Source organism: Piliocolobus tephrosceles, chromosome 1, assembly GCF_002776525.5.
Source record: "Piliocolobus tephrosceles isolate RC106 chromosome 1, ASM277652v3, whole genome shotgun sequence".
In the NCBI taxonomy this organism is placed as follows: domain Eukaryota; kingdom Metazoa; phylum Chordata; class Mammalia; order Primates; family Cercopithecidae; genus Piliocolobus; species Piliocolobus tephrosceles.
Window position 1 is genome coordinate 28,276,089 of NC_045434.1, and position 19,881 is coordinate 28,295,969.

The 19,881-nt window shown below is 45.2% G+C and overlaps 1 protein-coding gene across 1 annotated transcript; it reads left to right on the plus strand.

The window, feature by feature from the left end:
* The first annotated feature begins 8,808 nt into the window (after window positions 1–8,808).
* Window positions 8,809–14,840, plus strand: MYOCOS (myocilin opposite strand). The gene is made up of 3 exons (XM_023207046.1): window positions 8,809–8,905; window positions 12,105–12,242; window positions 14,398–14,840. Coding segments are annotated over exons 1-3 (288 nt in total). The 5' UTR covers window positions 8,809–8,903; the 3' UTR covers window positions 14,546–14,840.
* Window positions 14,841–19,881: the final 5,041 nt, after the last annotated feature.

Below are 19,881 nucleotides of genomic sequence, written 5' to 3' on the forward strand. Positions count from 1 at the left end.
GGCATAAGCCACTGAACCCAGCCTGTACCCTTTAGGTTTCTAATGGTGGCATCAATCAGGGCTATTCCTACCCACCGCATGACATTTTATTTACTACATTGACTGGGGGAAAGCTGAAAGACTTTCACTTAGCAACTTATCATTTCCCACTGCAATAATTCCTACCTCAGGTCAAAAACTAATGTGCAGCCAGGTGCAGTGGCTCACACCTATAATCCCAGCACTTTGGGAGGCCGAGGCGGGTGGATCAGGAGGTCAGGAGTTCGAGACCAGCCTGACCAATATGGTGAAACACCATCTCTACTAAAAATACAAAAAAAAAAAAAAAATTAGCCAGGTGTGGTGGTGCACACCTGTAATCCCAGCTACTTGGGAGGCTGAGGCAGGAGAATCACTTGAACCCGGGAGGCGGAGGTTGCAGTGAGCTGAGATCATGCCGTTGCACTCCAACCTGGGCGACAAGAGTAAAACTCCATCTCAAAACAAAACAAAACAACAACAAAAAAAACCTAAAGTGGGAGTACTATCAACTTCCAAGTATGTCCATTCCAATTATACGTTCAAAGAGCAAGGAAATAACCACTTGATAGGACTTGGACCAAGTGGACTCACTGTGAGTTAGAACTGGGCCACAACTCTATTTATTTCTAGCCTTCATGTGTCTTTAACTCTGATGGAGCGTCCATGTTGACACTTTGAATACCAATGTAATCTTGAATGTTCTATTCCACAATCTTCAAAATGTATGGGTGTTCCTCTGTCTCCAGTGTATGGTTCCTTGACTAAATGTCCCTAGATCTCTGTGGGAAATCATTACTATACACTTGTCATGGTATTATAAGATCCTTCCTCCTGAGGACCCGATTTATCTTTTACTCAGTGGGTTCTGAGTCCAGAAACTGAACAAAGGATGGTGACCCTAGATATTCATCTGGTTGCACAAAGGGAGGTCCCAAGGAAAACACGTGTTGCCTTACAAGGTAGAAGCCTCTGCAGCATCTTCAAGCCAAGTGAGTTCTAGTCGCTGTTCAACAGAGAGGACCAAACCATTTCTGCAGGCCTGGAGGGTTCAGGGGGATCTGGGTTTCAAGGTTTCCAAGTATATTAGCCCATTAAGACTTCATCTCAGTCTCAGAATCCCACTTTTTATTGACTTGCTGGGACTGAGAATTCAACATTCTCTGTGATGCTTTTTTTTTTTTTTTTTTTTTTTGCGGGGCAGGGTCTTGCTCTGTCACCCAGGTTGGAGTGCAGTGGCACGATCATAGCTTGCTGCAACCTTGAACTCCTGGGCTCAAGTGATCCTCCCACCTCAGCTTCCTGAGTAGCTGGGACTACAGGCACATGCCATCACACCTGGCTAACTTTTTCATATTTTGTAGATTATAGGGTCTCACTATGTTGCCCCAGTTGATCTTGAACTCCTGGGCTCAAGCAATCCTCCTGCCTTGGCCTCCCAAAGTGCTAGGATTACAGGTGAGCCACCGCACCTAAATCCTCAGCCTTATCCTCAGCTTTTACTGCCCTTTGGCTGTGGGAAATGAAAGCTTCTTTATTATGCTGCCAAAGAGGCCTCTGACTTTATCACTTCACTTGCAATGGCTGATTGGGAGTCCAGTCTTTCATTGTCTTTCTCAAATTCATCAATAGCACCCAGCAAGAGGCATTGTCCTTATATTTAGTACTTCCCCTGAATCTCGCAAAAGCTTGAGATAATGCACCTGCAAGTTTATTCCCTTCTAACAGTATCCCTTCCCAATTCAACACCAGGGAAAAATTTAACAATTGTGCCATTACAGTTTTCCGAGGGATACTAATGCTCAATTACTGCCAGTGATGAGGTCCACATTACCTGGTAATCCAGTGCCAAAAGTCTTTTTAGAGTTTACTTCCTCTATCCCCTACTGATACAAATGGTGTTAGGTCAAGTTTCTAACAGAATACTGGGAACAGACACTGAAATCAAGATTTATGTGCAGAAAGTTCATTGTGGGAGTGCCCTCTGCATCAATATCTGGGAGAATTAAGTAAGTAGGATTGGGCAGAGGGAGCAGTTGAACCATGGTGCAGTTACAATAAAGGCCTCAGCTGACCCTACTGGCAGCTCTGCAGCTGGGGATGAATCTTTAGAGTCATCCCAAGTTGAGGCAAGGGGGCTGAGCCTTCATATCCCCAGTGGTGGGCAAGTCATTTGTTGCAGGCTAGCCTTTAGCTCTAGGAGAGGGGCAGAAACGTGGCTAAGGCAACTTTCTTCAGCTGAGAGCAACGCCTGGCGAGGCACTCAGCTGAAAGTCATCACCACCAACACTGCCAGCAGCAGGGCAACAACTGCCTCAGCTGCAAAGGGGATGTGGATGGGAGCCCCGCAGCATCCACTGCAACATCATTGTTTTAGGTGTTGGGACATGGCAGTGAACATGGTGGACAAAAATGCGTGCCTTTTTTCTACATTTTAGATGGAGTAGTCAACGAAGGCCTCACTGTGCAGACAACACTGAGCAAAGACTTGAAGGGAACAGATATCAAGATATTTGGGAAAAGCATATTTCAGGCAGAGGTATGAGCAAATGCAAAGACCTGACTCGAAGGGAGAATATCTCTGGGTGTTCAAGGAATGGTAAGAATGGTAAGGAGGCCAGATGGTTGAAACTGACTGAGAAAAGGGTGAGTAATAGGAGTTGACAGATCAAAGAAATTGGGGTCGGGGGAAGAAGGCAGATTCTATCAGACCTTGAAGGCCATTGTAAGGCTTTGGCTTTTACTCTGTGAAATAAAAAGCCATGGAGAGTTTGGAACAGCGTAGTAACATGACATAATTTTAAAGATTGCTCTGGCTGCATGTTGCAATTAGATTGAAAGTGACAAGGATGAAAGCAGGGAACCAGACAGGCTTAATCTATGCCAAAGATAATGGTGAGTTGGACCAGGATGGTAACAGTGGAGGTGATAAGAAGTGGCTGGATTCTAAGTATAACTGAAGAGTAGAGTTGAAAATCCATTGCTGATGGACTGAATGTTGGTTTGAGAGAGAGAGAAAGAGATAAGACAAAGATGACTTCTAGATTTGGAGCTTGTGCTGCCGAAAGGATGGGGTTGCCATTAACAGAAATGAGGGGCCAGGAGCGGTAGTTCACGCCTGTCATCCCAGCACTTTGGGAGTCCAAGGCAGGTGGACCACTTGAGGTCAGGAGTTCGAAATCAGCCTGGCCAACGTGGTGAAACCCTGTCTCTACTAAAAATACAAAACTTTGCCAGGCATGGTGGCACACACTTGTAATCCCAGCTACTCGGGAGGCTGAGGCAGGAGAACCGCTTGAGCCCCCGAGGCAGAGGTTGCAGTGAGCCGAGATCATGCCACTGCACTCCAACCTGGGTGACAAGAGCAAAACTCCATCTCAAAACAAACAAACAAATGAACAAACAAAACAAAGAGCCAGGCGCGGTGGCTCATGCCTATAATCTCAGCACTTTGGGAGGCCGAGGCAGGTGGATCACATGAGGTCGGGAGTTTGAGACCAGCCTGGCCAACATGGCGAAACCCTGTCTCTATTAAAAATACAAAAATTATCCCAGTATGGTGGTGCACACCTGTAATCCCAGCTACTGGGGAGGCTGAGGCAGGAGAATTGCTTGAACCCGGGGAGGCAGGGGTTGTAGTGAGCCAAGACCATGCCATTGCACTCCAGCCTGGGTGACAGAGTGAGACTCTGTCTCAAATAAATAAATAACAACAACAAAAAAGAGGAAGACAGCTGCTGAAACAGGTTTGAAGGAGGTGATCAGGAGTTTAGTCTTAGACGTATTGAATTTACAGGTTTATTGGTTATACTGAGATGTCAAGTCAGCAGCTGATATATTGGTTGAGTTCAGGAGAGAGATCGGGGCTGGAGAGATAGATTGATAGATGTCATCTATAGAAGGATGGCATTGTAAGGAACATGGCTGTGCTTTGGTCAAGGATAGGCCGAGGTAAACATCCCGAGTGAGTCAGTGAGTTTAGAATGCAGGCGTATAACTCCACTTGTTATCACAGCCATGTAGCCATAACATGAGAAGGCTCATCATTTAGCTCTAAGCCACTGTTGTCTGTAAAAGGTATCATTGCCCTGCTGACACTATGCAGGCATGCTGGCACCTAGAGAAAGAGAACCAAAGCTGTCCATTTTGCAGACAGTGGGAAGCCAGGGCACAGCATGGCTCAGCTTGAGCCCAGAGAGAGAAAGAGTTAAGCTGCTGACCCTGAGGCAGGGGAGAGCTGTCTGGGCAGCTGTGTGTGGGAGCCAGTGGACTAAGCAGCTGAGACAAGGCAGACAGTGTGAGAAAGTTGTTGATGAGAGCTGCTGCTGAATAAAATCATCTTTCACCTGCCTACAGCCTCCCAGGTGTTCTTGCTGCTCATCTACTACTCCCTTCGGACCTCAGCATGGACTGGAAGCTGACCCCAAGCCTGATAATTGGCGTAGTTGTGAACCTGACAGGCAATTAAGTGATGAGACTAGGTGAGATCAACAGGGAAATGAGTGTAGAGAATAGAAGAGATTCAAGGGCTGAGGCTTGGATGCTGTCCTGTTACGAGTATAGCAAAATAAGAGGAAACAAGCAGAGGGGACTGAGAAAGAGTTGCCAGTGACTTTGGACCAAGCGAGAGGGTGGTGTCCTGGAAGTCAGTGAAGACAATGCTTCAAGGAGTGAGTTATTTACTGTTTCAACTACTGCTGGTGACTGAGCGATATGAGAAATGTTTTTTAAAGTGGATTTGACAGAGAATTGAAGGAAAGGAATTGGAGGCAATGAATATAGACAAGTCTTTTACAAGCAAATTTTGTCTTTGTTTTGTGGTGGGGAAAAGTGGGAACAAGAGAAGGTTAAAATGGGAGAAATAACATGTTTGTTCACTGATGAGAAAGTTCCAACAGAGAGGGGAAATTTGATAATAAAGAGATAGGAGAATTGTTCAAACGAAGACCTCGAGTAGATGAGAGGGAACGGAATCTAGTGCTGGAGTAGAAGGGTTGGCCCCTGAAAAGAGCGCCAATAGTTCATCTAGAGTAAGATGAGAGGAGACAGAGAACACGGGCACGAAGGTTGGAAGGTGGGTAGGCGTGGTGAGTGTGGAATTCTCTTATGATTGCTTCCATTTTCCTCAGCTAAGAATGAGAATTGGGAAGATGTGTTGGAGGTTTGAGGACAGAAGAGAAGGTATCTAGGCCTAGGTATCTAGGCATGTACTTACAGCTGCACTCATGAATTTAAAGGAAGACTGGCTACCAAGGTTGTATGTTTTCCACTAGCCACATACAGCTGCACAGGTGCAGATGCTGAGTGCGTAGAGAAGTGAATGTCACCTGGGTTGGCACTCAACCAACCAAGTTCAGCGACTCAAGAGCTGGTCAAGGGAGCTGATAGTACATTTGACGGACTCATAACCCCACCTTAGTGCTAACTGTCCTTTATCTCAGATATGCATACATGTCTAGAAAAAGTTATATTGGCCTTAGACATTTTGCAGAGATTGAGGATAACTGAGTCACATTTGTGATAGTGATCTAGTGCCATAGCCTCTGCTATTGAGGGGATGACAAGGTAATCTAGTTCCTACATGTGCCTTTGGGGTTCCAGTTCAATTCTTCCTGCAAGGCCCGTGAGGGTCACCCATCTTGTGCTTTCAAGAGGATCACTATCTCCTTTTTGTTTGTTGTTTGTTTTTTGAGATGGTGCCTTGCTCTGTCACCCAGGCTAGAGTGCAGTGGCGTGATCTCAGCTCACTGCAACCTCTGCCTCCTGGATTCAAGCGGTTCTCCTGCCTCAGCCTCCCGAGTAGCTGGGATTACAGGCGCGGGCCACCACAATTTTTGTATTTTTAGTAGAGACGGGGTTTCACCACGTTGGCCAGGCTGGTCTCAAACTCCTGACATTGGGTGATCTGCCCACCTCGGCCTCTCAAAGTGGTGAGATTACAGGTGTGAGCTACCACGTCTGGCTTCACTATCTCCTTTTTTGACATGAGTATCCCCCTTTTTTGACATGAGTATCTTTTGACATGAGTATCCTCTCAACCAGCCCCTATCATTTGAGATAATTTCAATCTATTTATCAAGTAACTAAGAATCTAAGAGAGCTTTTGGTGCCCCTAATTTGTTTTAAAATTGGTAACAATATCTTGTAGTTGGATACTTTTCTATCGCTTCTAAAGTATGCATTTTCTTGCTTTATTTTACCCATATATGTATTTGGTGAGTGGAAAATGTGGTTGTTAAATGTATGGACTTTGGTATCAAGCAGACCTTGTTTTGAATCCTAGCTCATTACATCTTATCCTCCCAAATAGCAAATTTCTTCTATTGTGGTTTCATTATCATCAATGTAAAGAAATAGACTCTCTTATTGTTCAACTGCTTTATTACCAGGACCTCTCTTTGTATGAAATGTAAGCTTCATGTTTAGACGTCAGGATTCAGGAACATGTTACAGCGAAGTATGACACATCCTAAAGGATGGCTAGTGTGGGAAATAGTGATTTTTCCCGGATTATACTGTTGTCAACACTTTAGATGTATCTGAGCTACAACAGACTCCCTGAGGGTTACTAGCTAAAGCTCAGATTTTGTTTTCAAAAGTCATTGAACTAAAACAGTAGCAAACAAACACACACAAAACAGATTATTTAAAGAAATCAAGACTGGGCACAGCGGCTCGTGCCTGTAATCCCAACACTTTGGGAAGCCAAGATGGGCAGATCACTTAAGGTCAGGAGTTCAAAACCAACCTGGCCAATATGGGGAAACCCCATCTCTACTAAAAATAAAAAAATGTGGTGGGCACCTGTGGTTCTAGCTACTTGGGAGGCTGAGGCACAATAATTGTTTGAACCTGGGAGGTGGAGATTGCAGTGAGCTGACACCACTGCATTCCAGTCTAGGCAACAGAGTGAGACTCCATCTCAAAAACAAAAACAAACAAACAAAAAAAGAAATCATTACAGTGGCTGTATAGCTCCTGAAATTTACATACAATAATTGCTTCTGACATAGTCAAATACAATGCAAAAATTTGTCTATACTTAGAAAACCCTTCACGATTTAGAGACTGGGAATCATATAGCTAAAGGAACAGATGAGAAGACAATGCTTCTGAATCTTCTGATTCAATGTAAGTAATTGTTGGGTCCCCACTAGGAGCGCAGCCTGGCCAAGCCCTGAGATAGGAGGAAGGGAAAAATACTGGGCTTCTGCTTGCTTGCTTGCTTGCTTGCTTGCTTTCTTTCTTTCTTTCTTTCTTTCTTTCTTTCTTTCTTTCTTTCTTTTCTTTTCTTTCTTTTCTTTCCTTGTCTGTCTTTCTTTTTTTTTGAGACGAAGTTTCACTCTGTCACCCAGGCTGGACTGCAATGGCGCGATCTCGGCTCACTGCAACCTCTGCCTCCCGGGTTCAAGCGATTCTCCTGCCTCAGGCTCCCAAGCAGCTGGGATTACAGGTGAACAGCATCATGCCTGGCTAATTTTTTTTGTATCTTTAGTAGAGATGGGGTTTCACCATGTTGGTCAGGCTGGTCTCAAACTCCTGATCTCGTGATCCATCCGCCTCGGCCTCCCAAAGTGCTGGGATTACAGGCATGAGCCACTGCACCCAGCCCCTGCTTTCAAAAAGTATATAATTGGGCTTGGAGGGTGTGATTGTCAGAAGCGTGTGAACCAGAGCAACTCCATCTTAAATAGGAGCTGGGGAAAATGAGGCTGAAAGCTACCGGGCTCATTCCCAGACAGTTAAGGCATTCTAAGTCACAGGATGAGACAGGAAGTTGGCACAAAACACAGGTCATAAAGACCTTGCTGATGAAACAGTTCGCAGTAAAGGAGCCGGCCAAAACCCGCCAAAACCAAAATGGTGACGAGAGTGACCTCTGGTCATCTTCACTGCTACACTCCCAGCAGCGCCCTGACAGTTTACAAATGCCATGACAATGTCAGGAAGTCACCCTATATGGTCTAACAAGGAGAGGCATGAATAATCTACCCCTAGTTTAGCATATCATCAAGAAATAACCATAAAAATGGGCAACCAGTTGCCCTGGGGTCGCTCTGTCTATGGAGTAGCTATTCTTTTATTCCTTTACTTTCTTGATAAACTTGCTTTCACTTTGCACTGCGGACTCGTCCTGAATTCTTTCTTGCACAAGATCCAAGAACCCTCTCTTGGAGTCTGGTTCAGGACCCCTTTCCTGTAACATGATGGTTAATACTGAGTGTCAGCTTGATTGGATTGAAGGATACAAAGCATTGATCCTGGGTATGTCTGTGAGGGTGTTGCCAAAGGAGATTAACATTTGAGTCAGGGCCGGGCGTGGTGGCTCACGCCTGTAATCCCAGCACTTTGGGAGGCCAAGGTGGGAGGATCGCCTGTCAGGAATTCGAGACCGCCTGACCAATATGGTGACGGGGTGAAACCCCGTCTCTACTAAAAATACAAAAAGTAGCTGGGCGTGGTGGTGTGGGCCTGTAGTCCCAGCTACTGAGGAGACTGAGACAGGATAATTGCTTCAACCTGGGAGGCAGAGGTTGCAGTGAGCCGAGATTGCGCCACTGCACTCCAGCCTGGGCGACAGAGCAGGGCTCCGTCTCAAAACAAAACAAAACAAAAAAACAAAAAAAAAACGTTTGAGTCAGTGGGCTGGGAAAGGCAGACCCACTCTTAATCTGGGTGGGCACAGTCTATGCAGCTGCCAGCTAGAATATAAGCAGGTAGAAAAACGTGAAAAGGTGAGACTGGCCTAGCCCCCAGCCTACATCTTTCTCCTGTGCTGGATGCTTCCTGCCTTCCAACATTAGACTCCAAGTTCTTCAGTTTTGGGACTCGAACTGGCACTTCTTACTCCTCAGCTTGCAGACAGCTTGTGGGACCTTGTGATCATGTGAGTTAATACTTAATAAACTCCCCTTTATATATATATAAAATCTATCTATATAAAATCTATCTATCTATCTATCTATCTATCTATCTATCTATCTATCTATCTCCTATTAGTTCTTTCCCTCTAGAGAACCCTGACTAATACAGGGGACAGGGCTTACCTTCATTCCATTATATGAAGATGAGGACTAAACTCTGATTTTTATTTTGCCCAAATTCCTATCTAAGGGGTGTGGGGTATCAAGCCCTGCAAATCATAAATTCTCCTCAGATGGGTTTTATTTAACACTAATCATGACTTAAACTCTCCAACCTGACTCTGGCATAACATTATGAGACAAGAAAGAAAATCAAAATATTTTACCCCCAAACATGTTTCTTCACCATATTTTGAAATGGTCATGCAAAGCCATTCTTTGTGGGGGCAAATTTGCATCTGTAAAGAATCTCTATTAACATAGCTCGATCTTGTTCTTCCAGACCCTCCCAATCCTAAAGAGATTAACTGAGATCTAAATAGGAAACATTTGTCATCTATTGTCTCTAAGGTCAGTCACTGTAAGACTTTGAAAGAATCTTGGCCTCCACCATCTTTTATCTTAACCTGAACATTCTCTTTCCATCAATCCCAGGTCTTCAGAAAACTCAACCAATTGTAAAAAGAGAAAATTTTTAAATTCACCTATGGCCTAGAAGCACCCCCGCTTTGAGTTGTCCTGCCTTTCTGGGCCAAACCAATGTATTTCTTAAATGTATTTGATTGATGTCTCCTGCCTCTCTAAAATGTGTAAAACCAAGCTGCACCCCGATCACCTTGGGCATGTGTTCTCAGGACCTCCTGAGGGCTGTGTCACAGGTCATGGTCACTCATATTTGGCTCAGAATCTCTTCAAATGTTTTACAGAGTTTGACTCTCTTCGTTGACAAAGGGAAATACCTGTATCTATCTATGTATATATAGACCTTGTGTCAACCTTGTTTTTAATCCCAGCTTCATTACATCTTATCTTCCCAAATAGCAAATTTCTTCTATTGTGGTTTTATTATCATTGTAAAGAAATTGACTGCAGCCTTGAACTCTTGGCCCCAAATGATCCTCCCACCTCAGCCTGATGGGATCTATGCTATGATCTCACCACTGCACTTCAGCCTGGGTGACAGGGTAAGACCCTAGCGCAATAATTATAATAGTAATAATACATTTTTAAAAGTAAAAAAAATGCAAGAAAGGCAAAATTAGGAAATTTTTGCAAATATTTTCTCAACCCTCACAACTGCCCTAGAAGATAGTATTAGTCCTCTTTTACAGATAAGAAAAGCAAGGCTTCTAGAGGTTAAATTACTTGCCTGAGATCACTCAGATCAAAAGTGGGAGTTGCACAAACAACTCCTTTAATTTCAGAGCTGAAACACCTGCCAGCATGGCAGAAGTGCTGTGAATTATCAGGAAGAGGTGGGATCAGTGATGACTGATGGCGCTGGGAGGAGGGGCGTACGTGAATTAGCTTTTTAAAAAGTAGCCGATAAAGAGACTAGGTCACAATGTCGTGTTTACCAGCGTCTAAGACAGTGCTTCCCCACTGCTCACATGACAGAAAGCTCTTCCCCTGCTCTGCCCCCAAGACCCATCCTTTCCCTGTGACATCTGTGGGGATTTCTCAAGGACATGGCTCCAGGGGTAATTTGCTTCAGCTGATGCTTTCTAAGGTTGCGAATCAATCTTATTAACCCAAGTTCCTTGGAGAGACTGACTGCAGGAGGATAAAAGACTCAAGGGGAGGAAGTTGACGTTGGTGGTCCTTTTTTCACCTTTTCTCTTTCCAAAGTGGTGAAGTAGCTGGTATGTGGGTACAGAGTATGTCATAAGGACATTTCTTAGCAAATCCATGAGTTGACGCGTAAAAGCGGTTATATGCTAAGCTGACCTGGGATTAAAAGGTAAGTTGGGCATCCTCATAAGAACAAAGCTTTCCAGCCAAAAGATCAAGCTGGTGAGCTCTGGCTGTTGCAATCTATACTCTAGAATGGCAGAGTCACCACGTTGAGTGTGTGTCTAGGAATGGGAATTATTCTAATTCATCTTCTGTTTATTGGGAGATGACTTGGCTCTGTAGTGAAGAGACTATAGTCTTTGAAGTCAGACAGACCTAGGTTCTAATTCTAGCTCTGTAACTGCTGAAAAGCTACCTAATTTCTCTACTGCTCAGTTTCCCCATTTGTTGAATGAGGATCATAATACTTACATGTGGGGTTACTATGGTTATCAAATAAGATGAAGTAAAAGGGTCAGGCATGGTGGCTCACGCCTGTAATCCCAGCACTTTGGAAGGCTAAGGAGGGCAGATTTCTTGATCTCAGGAGTTTGAGACCAACCTGAGCAACATGGTGAAACCCATCTCTACAAAAAATACAAAAATTAGCTGGGCATGGTGGCATGCACCTGTAGTCTCAGCTACTTGGGAGGCAGAGGCTGCAGTGAACCGAGATGGCTCCGATACACTCCAGCCTTGATGACAGAGCCAGACCCTACCTCAAAAACAAACAAACAAACAAACAAAAAAGAAAAAAATGGAGGAGGGGAACAAAGTAAAAGGACATCCCAAGGTGGCTGACAGTAAATGGGTGGCCACTATCTCTGTTATCAAAATCAACCCTCCAGTCTCTATGCCATGTGCATATCTGGACAAGTTGCTTGGCTCCCAGCCGCAGCCTTGTTTATGTCCCTTTCCTGTTTTTTAGAAGGTTAGTGTTCCAGGAAGAAAGCTCTGCACGTGTCAGTGAGGCCAAACAGCCCTGTGAGGAAAGGGCTCCTCTGGAATGGCACCATTAGAGGGGAACCAGCATGAGACAGGGCTGCTGTGCAACCTGGGGAGATTCAGTTCACCTCTCTGTGCTTCCATTTCCTCGGTGTTATCTGGGGGTAATGAGAGCTGCCCATTGCACGATTGGAATAATCACATTTGTTATATATAAACAACCAAAAAGGATTTTACTCTTAGCTACCCACTCCTCATAATAGGTATTTGAGGAAATATCTGCCTCTTGACCTGGAGGGAAGGAGGATGAAGGCCAGGCTGTCCGGAAGACCCACTGAGAGTAAGGCAGTGAGTGTTCTCTGCAAACTGCGCCATGCTGGACCTAGCTGGAGCATTCCTGACCCCTGAAGCACGGGTGCCAGCATGTGTGTTTTACACTCACAGGTGCAGTGACTTTAAATTCCTCAAATCCCCTGAGTGCAAGGCCATGGCTCAGAAAAGCTCTGCAGACAACGGCATTAATCTCCCCTACAAGGACTTGACCTCCGAGGTAACCAGGCGCCGAGTCACCATGACCACGAGGTACCCAAAATCTTTCCTCTGGATCGCTTGTGGGGTTGGGATGGAGCATAACAGTGAACCCCAGCACGTGCCTGAAACTGTAGCTGGCACTGGTTTATTTAAAAGTATTTAATGCTGCTGCAAGACACATTTCACAGAAGAGGAAACTGCTTTGTCATCCATTGTGGAAAACAGACTTTTCTCACATGGCCCTTCAAGGGGTGATGACACCCATTTGTGTGTGTTCACTGCGTGGGTGGTGGTGGGATAAACTTCACATTGGTGGCTCTTGATAGAGGGTGGGGAGTGGGGATCACTTTGTTTTTTCGAGACAGGGTCTCGCTCTGTCACCTGGGCTGGAGTTCAGTGATACAATCACAGCTCACTGTAGCCTCAACCTCAACCTCCTGGGGCTTAAGCAATCCTCCTACCTCAGCCTCCCACCAGCCATGTGCCACCATGTCTGGTTAATTTTTTGTATTTTTAATAGAAACAGGGTTTTGCCATGTTGCCCAGGCTGGTCTCAAACTCCTGGGCTCAAGTGGTCCACCTGCCTCGGCCTCTCAAAATGCTGGGATTACAGACGAGAGCCACTGTGCCTGGCCCAAGCTGACACCTCTAGCTTGAGCTCTTTGTAGGGTACATTATGAGATTAAAAATAATCTTACTAAATATGTTAAGAAGTTGGTCAAAAAAATCAAAATTATTGATTTGAAATAGAAAATACAGACTTCCATCTAATGTTTACAATGCCCTTTGACCTTATAATTTATTAGGATGTAAGATACTAACAAATGAATAGGAATTAGGTACCGTTTCTTAGTTACCATACATGGGAATGTTAACTGCTTGTTGATAGTGGTGCACGGCCAGTTTGACACCACGGGTTTAGATCGTGAGAGTGGGCATTGTCTGCAGGAAGTGTGGTCCCTGCGCTCTAATGTCCATCCAAGGATGAGATGGCATAATTCTGCGGCCTGTCCTGGCCACCAAACAATTCCTTTCCTATCATCCCACATCCTTTCAGCAACATTAGGGATCAGCTTTGATTGGGAGATGGCAGCAGTGAACTTGTGGCCAGATTAAAATTTAAATTTGGATTCCAGTTCTGCCGTCTACTGGTCACATGATCTGGGTAAATCACCTTCTGTCTCAGCTTGCTCAGCTGAAAGATTTAATGTGGGGGCTGAGATTCTACATGTGGTTACTTTCTAGGTAATTTCTAGTCCCTGGAACATAGTAAATGTTCAGGGAACAGTTAATTCTGAACCTGTAAAAGCTTGACAGGCTAGTCCTATGCGCTTGAAGGCAAGGTTTGCCCAGCCCTGAGGAGGATGGGAAGACCCTGGTATACTCCAGCAGAAGGGGAGGTGAACCTCGCAGCCTGGGGATGGGGACAAGTTAGGCCAAAGGGAGCTGTGAAGTGAACCTGAGACTGGACTGGCCCTACGAATAGCTGGAACGCAAATGAAAGATTTAGACACAGCCTGTCCCAGGATGAAATGTACCGAGGCCAGTAAGGGATGGAGAAAGCTAATTGGTGGGAAGAACTCCTGCTCTAATCCTAAGAGACCCTTGGAGGATGGGCTGGAGGAGCGAGGGTGCCGTCTCCGACTTTGTTGGTTCCATGGCACCAACGGGGACAGCTGAGCTCACTCTGAGGAGAGCTGACTGACAAAGTGTTCATAAAGTAGATCTCATTTCTGCAAGGTGAGTGTGGCTAGAGGAGCTTGGAAGGATGTGCTCTAAAATGTTAACTACTCTCTTTAGATGCTGGCATCTGGGGTATTTCTTTTGTTCCTTCTTTTTTGTTGTTTTGAGACAGGGTCTCACTCTGTCACCCAGGCTAAAGTGCAATGGTACAATCACAGCTCACTGTATCCTCAATCCCCCAGGCTCAAGCAATCTTCCCACCTCAGCCTCCCGAGTAGCTGGGACCACAGGTACACGCTACCATACCTGGCTAATTTTTATTTTCTTGTGGAGAGGGGGTCTGCCTATGTTGTCCAGGCTGGTCTTGAACTCCTGGGCTCAAGTGATCCTCTACTTCAGCCTCCCAAAGTGCTGGGATTATCTATATCTGCATGAACCACCATGCCCAGTCTATTCTCTTTCTCTCTGCTTATTTAAAACCCTATCTTTATTCAAATGGCATTCAATGTGCCTTTCTTCCTAGAAAAGAGATAATTACCCAGAAAAGTGATGAAGCTAAGGAGATGCTCTCCCACTTGGATTTGGAACAAACCCCTCCCCCTCGCAGGACCCACCTCACAGTACCTCCTGCCCCACCTCCTTCTCCAGCTGAGGATCCCACAGTCTCCTAAGATGTGAAACTTATTTTGAAGTGAATTCTTACACAGAACTCCAGAAAACAGTTTCAGTGGCATTCTTGAGGTTTGTCTTAGAAGACTCTTGAAGATCTTTGTTCTTTCCTATTTTTCTTCATCACCTAGAACCACCACAGAGCATGGTTTACCCTTGCTAAGATACTTAGCCATTTTTGGCTTTTCAATCCAAGCCTCTGATATGATATGCATATATTTTGATCTTTCATTTATGTTATGCTATAGAACTGTTGCTGTAGTCAGTTGTATTCAAACTAATAAACAATTATCAGGCCTCGTTGTTTATTACTAAATCTGAATCAGTGAAAAGTCTAGGCCTTTGAAGTCCAGAATGTAAAGATCTTAGGTCCTGGGAAGCGTGAGGTAGCTGGATTTTCAAAACACAACCTGAGACACTACAGTTGTGTGGCCCTGTATTTTGGAGCTGCATTCCCGTGACATGTGCTGGGGCTACGGTGGTTGAGTTTCACGTTTATTGATAGTGTTTTTAAAGTTTGCTTCCGGGAGATTTGAAGTGATTTTCAAACTCTGTAACAGGAAACTCCACCCTGAAAAGCAGCCAAGTGCAGAGTGGTTCTGTTGGGGAGAAGTCTATTGCTTGAGTCCTCTCCAAGCCCCTTGACAGGCCCCAGTGCACCTCTAAGGACTTCCAAGGCTCTTCAAAACTGTTTGATGGCATCAAAAATGTGATAATTCTGGCATACATATACATATAAAAAATATCCCCACGTGTCATCCTTTATTTCATCTGCTTCTTCCTAGAGTCCTTGCAGGTGTCCTTTCTCCAGGCCTGCGCTTATACATGTGCCCTGACTCCCCTGTGAGAAAGGGAGTCAAAACTTCTGTACCCCATTGTGGAGCTGGGGTAATCACTCTGTGATCTCCCCCGACCCCATGCATTTAATAAAACCAACGTGCCTTCTTTAAAAACAAAAGGTGCTCCAGTTCTTCCACCCCCACAGTAGTGGACTGTGCCGTTGGTGTGGAAGTCGGGCTTCCTACCTGTGGCCTTCAGCAGTGTGGGGCAGGGAAGGAGCCTGCACTGAGTGTCATTGCCAGCTGGATGCTGGACATACACATCTCCCTCTCCTCAGTCTGGCGAGGAAACGGGCCTGCACTGTCCAATAGGATGACCACCAGCCACTTGTGACTACTTCAATTTAAATTCATTAAAATAAAATAAAATAAATTCAGTTCTTCAGTCAATCTAGTCATTTCAAGTGCTTAGTAGCTTTGTGCAGCCAGTGGCTACCCTATGGGATGTCGCAGATATAGAATGTGACTGCCATTAAAGAGAGTTCTATGTGGCTGGGTGTGGTGGCTCACCCCCTGTAATCCCAGCACTCTGGGAGGCAGAGGTGGGTGGATCACCTGAGGTCAGGAGTTTGAGACCAGGCTGGCCAACATGGTGAAACCCTGTCTCCACTAAAAATACAAAAATTAGCTGGGTGTGGTGGTGTATGCTTGTAATCCTAGCTACTTGGGAGGCTGAGGCAGGAGAATCACTTGAACTCGGGAGGTGGAGGTTGTGGTGAACTGAGATTGCATCCTGTGCTTCAGCCTAGGCAACAGGGTGAGACTGTCTCCAAAAAAAAAAGTTCTATTAAACAGTGATGGGGCAGAGGTTAAACATGTCCGAGGACACACAGCCAGTTAGCAATATATTCAAAGAGAGGTCAGGCTGGGAAAGACTAATTCTTGTGCTTTATTTCCATTTGGTTTCTGAACACATTCTAGGATGTTCTCTCTGTTCATTTGTTTGAATATTGAGTACCTACTATGTGAGCACGGCACTGTTCTAGGGATATATCACTGTACAAAACAATCCCTACCCCATGGAGTTTATATTCCAATGGGGAAAGACTAACAAAAAAACATAGACAATGTAAGGCCAGGTGCAGTGGCTCACATCTCTAGTGCCAGCACTTTGGGAGGTCAAGGTGGGGAGATCGCTTCAGCTCAGGAGTTTGAGACCAGCCTGGACAATGTAGCAACCTCATATCTACAAAAACATACAAAAATAATTTAGCTGGGCATGGTGGCAGGCTCCTGTAGTCCCAGCTACTTGGGAGACTGAAGCGCAAGGATCACTTGACCCTGGGAGGTGGAGGTTGCAATAAGCTGAGATTATGCCACTGTACTTCAGCCTGGGTAACAGAGTGAGACCATCTCTCAAAAATAAGACAAATACACAATGAAAAAATAATGAATTATACATCAGGAGGTGATAAGTATAATGGAAAAGATGTGTTAAAGCAGTGAAACAGGGTAAGGGAGATTAGAAGTGCAGGTTGGTTGTAGTGTTAAACAGCGTGGTCTGGGTAAGTGTATGAGTCCATTGTAACGCCACTGATAAAGGCATACCCGAGACTAGGAAGAATAAGAGGTTTAATTGGACTTACAGTTCCACATGATTCTGAGGGGAGGCCTCAGAATCATGGCAGAGGGCAAAAGTCACCTCTTACATGGTGGCAAGAGAAAATGAGGAAGATGCAAAAGCAGAAACCCCTAATAAAACCATCAGATCCTGAGAGACTTATTCACTGCTTGAGAACAGTGTAAGGGGAAACTGTCCCCGTGATTCAGATTATCTCTTACCAGGTTCCTCCCACAGTATGTGGGAATTAAGGGAATATAATTCAAGTTGAGATTTGGGTGAGGACACAGCCAAAACATATCGTTCCGTCCCTGGCCCCTCAAAATCTAATGTCCTCACATTTCAAAACTAATAATTCCTTCCCAGCAGTCCTCCAAAGTCTTAACTCATTTCAGCATTAACCCAAAAGTCCATAGTCCAAAGTCTCGTCTGAGACAAGGCAAGTCCCTTCCATCTATGAGCCTGTAAAATCAAAAGCAAGCTAGTTACTTCCTGGATACAGGAGGGTACAGGTATTTGGTAAATACAGCCATTCCAAATAAGAGAAACTGGCCAAAACAAAGGGGTTACAGGGTCCATGCGAGCCTGAAATCCAGCGGGGTTGTCAAATTTTAAAGCTCCAAAATGTTCTCCTTTGACTCCTGGTCTGTAGGGCCTCTTTGGGAAGGTGGCATTTGAACAAAGACTTGAAGCCAGTGATGAAGTTAGGTGTGTGGACATTTGGGACAGAGGGAAGAGCTAGTGCAAAGGTTCAAAGGTAGAAGTGTGCCTGGTGCATTCAAGGAGAGCAAGGAAGCTTGAGTAGAGTGGATCAGGGACTTTTTGTGGGATGAAGGCACAGTGGTGGAGGAAGGAGGCAGATGATGTGGGGTTTTCTAAGAACTCTGACTTTGACTTTGAATGAGATGGGAAGCCATAGAGGTTTTCAGAAAAACAGGCATGATCTGGTTTGTGTTTTAATGGGATTGTTCTGGCTACAGCATTGAGAGTAGGCTGCATTGGTTGGGGAAACAGAAGCAGGTCAGCTGCTATTGTAGTAATCCAGGAACAAGACGATGGTCATTTAGACCAATTACAATTGGGGTGATGAGAAATATGGGCAGATTCTGGATCTATGTGTTTGAAGATGAAACCTACAAATGCTGCCGAAGGATTGGATGTGGGGTATGAGAGAGGGGTGGGTAAAGGATAACTCCAAGATTTTTGGCCCGAGCAACTAGAGGGATGGAGTTTCCTCAGCCACAAGAAGAGCACATTTACCTGGGTGCAATGGTTCATGCTTGTGGAGGCTGAGGCAGGAGGATTGCTTGAGGCCAGGAGTTTGAGACCAGCCTCGTCAACATAGGGAGACCCTGTCTCTACAAAAAAAAAAAAAAAAAAAAGAAAGCCAAGCACAGTGGCTCAAACCCGCAGTCCCACCTACTTGGGAGGCTCAAGCTGCTTCTTGCTTGAGCCCAGGAGTTCGAGGATACAGTGAGCTATAATTTGCCACTGCCCTCCAGCCTGGGTGATAGAGTGAGACTTTGTCTCAAAAACAATAAAAAATAATAATAAAACCAGCAGATTTGATGTGTCTGATGAGGAAAAAGGAGAAGGTCAGTTGTTCAATATGTGCTAGTTTGACATGCCTAACAGACATCTAAATGGAGATGCCAAGGGAGCAGGTGATATGTGAATATGGAGTTCAGGAGTAATCACTAGGCTGGAGACATAAACATGAGGTTCGGTAGCATATGTGAGTTGGAATTTAAAGCCCTGATATTAGATGAAATGCCCAAAGGAATGAGTAGATAAGAAGAGACCCTAAACTGAGCCCTGGGGTGCTTCAATCTTGAGAGGGAGCTAATCTGTAATCCCAGCACTTTGGGAGGCTGAGGTGGGTAGACTGCCTGAGGTCAGGAGTTTAAGACTAGCCTGACCAACATGGTGAAACCCCGTCTCTACTAAAAATACAAAAATTAGCTGGGCAAGGTGGCAGGAGCCTGTAATCTCAGCTACTTGGGAAGCTGAGGCAGGAGAATCGGTTGAACTTGGGAGGCAGAGGTTGCAGTGAGTCGAGATCACTCCATTGCACTCCAGCCTGGGCAACAAGAGCAAGACTTAATCCCCCCCCCCCCCCCCCCCCCCCCCCAAAAAAGAGGTCAGGGTTAAAAGGAGGAACCAGCAAAAGAAACAAGGAACAGTCAAAAATGGAAGAGGAGTCTAACATTCTGGAAGCTTCATGAATAAAAAGTTTTTCTTCCTTTTGTTTCCTCTTCCTGTTTCTTCTTCCTCCACCCTCTTCTTCCCTCCCAAAGCCTGATGCAGTAGGTTATGGAGAGAAAGAACAGGAGCCACGGGAAGGGCTGTGCGAACAGGATTGGCTCATCTCAGCATCTCAGTGTCTTTCCACCTTCCACTCTTCATTCAAACACCTGGCGGGTAGAGGTGCTTAGTAGGATCAATGAGCTCATGCATTCTGATTTCTGGACTTTTCAGTTTTTAAGAGTCTGCTGTCAGTGGGGGAGAGTGGTTGATACCCAGATGTTATGGGCTGAATAGTGTCCCCACCCCAAATTCATATCTGAAAGCCCTAATCCTAACAGTTTATTTTTAACTTTTAGTTTTTTTTTTTAGACAGAGACTTGCTCTGTTGCCCAGGCTGGAGTGTGGTGACATGATCTCTGCTCACTGCAGGCTTCGCCTCTCAGGTTCAAGCAATTCTCCTGCCTCAGCCTCTCAAGTAGCTGGGATTACAGGTGTGCACTACCACACCTGGCTAATTTTTATATTTTTAGTAGAGACGGGGTTTCACTATGTTGCCAGGCTGCTCTTGAACCCCTAACCTCAAGCGATCCTCCCGCCTTGGCCCCCCAAAATGCTAGGACTACAGTATGAGCCACCGTACCTGGCCCTAATCCAAATACTTTAGAATGTAACTGTCTTTGGAGATAGGGCC

What these genes read in the sequence shown, in the direction of transcription:
- MYOCOS (XM_023207046.1), top strand. An exon ending in CGAGTCACCATGACCACGAG is followed by an intron (nt 12,243 to 14,397) that starts GTACCCAAAATC and finishes CTTTCTTCCTAG; the next exon opens with AAAAGAGATAATTACCCAGA.